Below are 5,468 nucleotides of genomic sequence, written 5' to 3' on the forward strand. Positions count from 1 at the left end.
TAGATAATTTTGAGGAATTCTTTCCTTTTCATTAAGGGGATTCTTGGCGTAACTGGTAAAGTTGTTGTCATGTGACTAGAAGATCACGGCGGGTTCGAACCGTGAAAACAGCTTAAATGCAAGGTAAGACTGCGTATGATAGACCCTTGTGGTCTGACCCTTCCCTGAACCCTGCTGAATCCCGCGCATAGTGGAAACTTGTGCACCGGACTGCCCTTTTTCCTTTCCTTTTCATGCAACTTTTTCCTTGATTGCTTCTTAAGCAATCTTTTTATAGGAAACCTGTAACTGATTCTCCCTATGCTGGTGTACAAATATAGTATTGCTAGCACTTGTATTTTTTACTACCAGAAGTAGAAGACAAGGCAAGAACAAAGGGAAAACATTGGGACCTACTTATCCAACACCCTTCACACATTCACATCCAACGTCAGCTTCTGCTATTCTGCTATATAGTTTTTAACAAAAGCATTTCCTATCCCAAAATTATTGCAGAATTTTATGATACACTCAAATGGCTACAACTAGTCTACTACCTAAGTCCATTTCTCATTTTCTTAATAGCCCACCTTCTTTTCCTATAACCCATGTCACAAATGTACCTTTCTTGATTAAAAATCCATTGGATAACACATTTTGTGCCAGAAAATCAGGGAGTTTTCAGCCCAATGCTAAGAAGAAAAATCCATGGCTTGACCCTTTTGACTATGGTGATGATCCTGAAATGGAGTATGGTTCACTTTTTTCAGATGGTAAACAAGATGAGGATCCAAGACCACCAGATAATCCCGATAATCCGTACGGGTTCCTTAAATTCCCAATGGGATATTCTGTCGAAATTGCTTCTTTGGGTTTGAAAATTAGAGGTGATGTTAGGAGATGTTGTTGTGTAATTGATGGAGGAGTTTATGAGAATTTGCTGTTTTTTCCAACAATTCAGATGATTAAGGATAGGTACCCTGGTGTTCAAGTGGATATTCTTGCGACGCCAAGGGGAAAACAGACTTTTGAACTGAACAAAAATGTGAGGTGGGCTAATGCCTATGACTTGGACGATGATTTTCCTGAACCAGCAGAGTACACTGATATGGTTGGAATTCTTAAGGTTTGCCGCCACTTCTGTTATAACAGATCATTAATTAAACCATTTTTTGCCTTTTAAGTCTGGTTCTTGCTATATCTTGATGTATGTATGTAATTAACACACTGCACTTTAAACTAAGAGAAACATCAAACACTAAGCCACTTGGCCAGATATGAAGATTTACCTGTAATTACCTTATAACTGAAGCTCTTTTCTTAATTGTGTAGCTAAGTGATCACCTTGGACCTAATATAATTCCACCTATAATAATCTACTTTAAACTGCCTTTTTGACTTTTAAGATTTGCCTGAAAAGGCTAGTGCAATGCTCTCCAATCATCCAGATTTGTTTTGCTTTTCCCTTCTGTTTTTTTTCCTGCACAAGTCTAGATTAAGATCCTTGTAAAATCGAGCAAACCGTGTTTGAAAATAATTGCTTACACTAACTTCATGATATTACTCACTTTTTCTAGTCAAATGGAGATAAGAATTTACTGTCATGCATATCAGCTTCAAGCTACCTGCATTATGAATAGAGAATTTATATTTTTTTTGGCTAAGTTATTTTGCTCTAATGCATGGTTTATTGCAGAGTAGGTACTATGATATGATCTTGTCAACCAAACTGGCAGGGATTGGACATGCAGTATTCTTGTTTATGTCAACTGCCCGCGACAGAGTTAGCTACATTTACCCAAATGTGAATTCTGCTGGAGCAGGATTGTTTCTATCTGAAACTTTTACACCAGAAAGCATGAATCTTTCCGAGGGTGGATACCATATGTATGTTGACGTTTTAACTGAAATTTTAGTTTGCATATCACATGTTTATAAACACAGTTTTGTGACATAGGTATCGTCAGATGGTTGATTGGTTGGGCAGACCAGCTCGTAAAGTACCACGACAACCTTTACCCCCACTTAAAGTTTCAATCTCAAGAAAGATTAGGGAGGTTGTAGAGGCAAAATATAAGAATGCTGGTGCACAGAGAGGAAAATATATTGTAATTCATGGGATAAAATCAGATTCCAAAGCTTCTATGCAGTCGAGGGGCGATGCTGACAGCTTGCTTCCAATCGAGATTTGGGCTGAGATAGCAGAAGAGATTAGGTATGATGTCCGTTTTTTTCGGAAATAGCTGGTTAATCTTTCTCATCAAATGCAAGAAATTTTGTGAGATATATACTAATGGACAGCAAACTCTATCAGGGGAATCAAGCCAGTTTTTGTCATTCCGCATGAGAAAGAAAGAGAAAATGTGGAAGATGCAGTTGGTTTAGATGCTAGTATAGTGTTCATAACCACTCCTGGACAGGTTTGTTTTCTCTGCCAGCTCATGATATCATATGTATTTTCAATGACTGATACACCAGTGGTTGAAGAAACATAAAGAGAGAAATTCTTGAATTAGCTGCTTCTGTTGCATGTTTAGTATCAGCAACTTTATCTATATGCTGCTTTTTTTCCACAAGAACGTAATGGAAGTATATAAATTTTAGAAGGAAATAGCAACATGAGCACTAGAAACTAACAGTGTTCACAAATTTCTCTGCTTTAGCTTGCTGCTCTTATTGATGACTCTGCTGGAGTGATATGCACAAATACAGCTGCCATACAACTTGCTCATGCACGTGGAAAGCCAAGGTAATGTCATGTATTACAAGCTGTAACTGGAAAATTTTTTGCACCTTTTGCTGTCTTTGTGGGAGGTTGATACACACTAGTCTTATATATACTATCGATTTTACCGTTTTTGGGGGGGCATGAAACCATGTCTGAAATCTGTTCTGGTTTTCTCTGTGAAGTGTTGGGCTATTCTGTTCTGAGGATAAGGCCACAAGTTTTGTTCCCAATGCAGAAGAAAAGAAATGTGCAACCATTTCATCAAAAACAGGAAAATTGGTAGATATTGATGTTGATGCTGTGAAGAGCGCAGTCCAAATTTTCACCATGCCCCTAGCAATCTTCTAAATATTATCTCCCCCCCCCAAATACTGTAAGTAGTTGGTATTCTACTTTCTTCTCATTGTAATTAATAGAAGCGCAAAGAAACCTTTGTTCTTGTCGCTTGGTAGCCTTCTGTGCTCTCTCTCTCTATATATATCTCACACGCAATCCAATATACACTAACATGGGGAACACTTCAGTTTCTGAATAGTTTCCTGTTCAGGTTCCACAACTTTATTCTGCAAGCGACTCCCAACTTGATGCGTCCTCTCGACAAGAAGTAAAATGAACAAGAAGTTGCATGTAGTGATCTGCAATATCCATTCACATATCATTTCTGCAGCCAGCTGAAACCAACCTAAAAATCACCCCTACAAAAACAAAAACAAAAACAAAAACAAAAGAAGAGGACGTATGGCCGAAATTATGCTGGTTAATTTAAAATTTTATAAGATACCAAGAAAAAAGAACACTAAAGCTGTCCAGAAGTGATACCCTGCTAAATTTAACTAAAAAAAAAAACCAGAGAACTCCAAAAACACTAAAACAAGAAAATAGCTAGTTGGTTAGCAGGCTCCTCAAGCATACACAAGTGAGCAGAAGCAGTTACCTCAACTTGATAGAGGTGTCTACTGTAGTGGCTTTGCACGAGTTGCTGCTTCTCCAGTGGATTCTACTTGTATCACAAATAAGAAAATATAGAAGAGAGGAACCCAAGAGAGACAAGCAACAAGACTCAAAATGCTGCCAATACTGAGGATCTTTTATTACTCTAAAAGGAAACTCTGTCACCCATTGTATATTTTTCCCCAACCGCACACCATAGTATGTGCCAGCAGTGGCGGATTTAGGGGGGCGCAAGGGTGTTCACCCGAACCCCCTTCCCCGAAAAATTATACTGTGTATATAAGGCAAAATCTGGTTTTTGCCTCTATATATTATGTTTTGAATCCCCTTTACACAGCCCAAAAGCATGGCTTAGTGGTCAAGGGGGTTCAAAACCATTATGAGATTGTTCAATTCCAACTAGCTACAATATCTCATTAAATTTTTTAACTTATTCCTTTTCTGAACCCCCTTAGCAAAAGTCCTGCCTCCGCCCTGCAGTTTTTGTAAATTATTACAACCCTTGATGCCATGAGGAGAACTAGAATGTAAAGTACAAATATTTCTGGACAGTAGACAAGCCAATAGCACCGAGTTCTAACTTAGCAGTTAATGATATGATGATAATAACCAAGACACTATTTTATGTTTTTGATAAGTCAAACAATTACCTAGACAGGGTTTTGTTCAGCGTCCAGATTGTTATGTTCAAAACTATGAATAATAATATGTCAAAATTTGCTGGTGATTTATTGAGATCTCTTAACCACGAAATTCTCAGAAAAATCACAATGGACTAGCCCATTTCTGTGGATGTGTCCATAGCCAGTAGTAGAATGGAAATGGAGATAATCACTCCAGTAATTGCATGCAATAACCCCATTTCTTCCACAGTAATGCTATGTTTCTTCGATTCCTAGTGTTGCTTAAAATAGAAACCTCGGCGCCTCACGTCCAGTGTGAGATTTGTTGTCTGGCCAATATCTTCATGGGCTTGGCCTCCCGGTAGCTATTTGGGGAATGACACTGTTTAGCCTCTCTCAAAATAATAGCCAAACAATATATACTTTTTGTATATTTTTTGAATATATATACATTCTGTATGTTATATATAAAAATTATACAAATTTTATACACGTTTTTGGCTACTGAATATAAATAGTTTCTGGCGCGGGCTAGAAGTAATAATAACCCTAGGTATTGTGTGATTGGGTCCATATTATTGGGCTTGTTGCTAGCCTGCTTCCCCAATTTGCTCAATATCTTTTTTATTTCCATTTATCTTTTTAAGATATTAAGTGGAGAAAAGTGCATTGTGAAAACTGAATCTTGCACCTCTACGATACGGTATGGAAATTCAACTCATAAGCACCAAATAAATCCTCTTAAAGTAACAAAAATCTTATTTTTAATACTAGCCAACAAAACAAATGAAGTTCTCTATTCCATGAATGAAATATCTTTACATGAAATTGGGAATAATTTTATAAAGTTTGGTGTCAGCAGTCACTAGTTTCATTTATCATCAAGAGAAATGTGGCAGTGGAATCAACTTTTAAGGGAAAAGATAAATGAAAACATCATTAGACATTACCCATCAATCATTATCATCCGTTGGGACTAAGTAACCAAAACATAAAATAAAAACATAGAACACGACATATCAATCATTATCATCCGTCGGGACTAAGTAACCACAGTTTTATGGGAGTAATAAAAACCAAAAATATCTAAATTGAAAGCGCTTGCAAAAGAAATTAAAGTAAAGAAAAGGTATGAGTATGATTGGGATTTAAAAAGGTGAAGTGGCTAACTAAAAGCTACTTGGCCT

At 37.1% G+C, this 5,468-nt stretch overlaps 1 protein-coding gene and 1 pseudogene across 1 annotated transcript; one reads left to right on the plus strand and one right to left on the minus strand.

The window, feature by feature from the left end:
• Positions 472-3,158, plus strand: LOC109223824 (photosynthetic NDH subunit of subcomplex B 1, chloroplastic). The gene is made up of 6 exons (XM_019388264.1): positions 472-1,105; positions 1,676-1,866; positions 1,937-2,194; positions 2,294-2,399; positions 2,643-2,728; positions 2,890-3,158. The coding sequence occupies exons 1-6, from the start codon at positions 515-517 to the stop codon at positions 3,053-3,055; spliced, it is 1,398 nt and encodes a 465-aa protein (XP_019243809.1). The 5' UTR covers positions 472-514; the 3' UTR covers positions 3,056-3,158.
• On the minus strand, positions 3,661-4,520 carry LOC109224400 (annotated as a pseudogene).

The sequence above is a fragment of the Nicotiana attenuata genome, chromosome 3 (genome assembly GCF_001879085.1).
Source record: "Nicotiana attenuata strain UT chromosome 3, NIATTr2, whole genome shotgun sequence".
NCBI lineage: Eukaryota > Viridiplantae > Streptophyta > Magnoliopsida > Solanales > Solanaceae > Nicotiana > Nicotiana attenuata.

Bases quoted from the DNA above. Each gene is read 5' to 3' on its own strand.
- LOC109223824 (XM_019388264.1), top strand. From the start codon at position 515: ATGGCTACAACTAGTCTACTACCTAAGTCCATTTCTCATTTTCTTAAT. The intron at 1,867-1,936 runs GTATGTTGACGT...TTTGTGACATAG, and splicing joins TCCGAGGGTGGATACCATAT to GTATCGTCAGATGGTTGATT. The intron at 2,195-2,293 runs GTATGATGTCCG...AAACTCTATCAG, and splicing joins GAGATAGCAGAAGAGATTAG to GGGAATCAAGCCAGTTTTTG.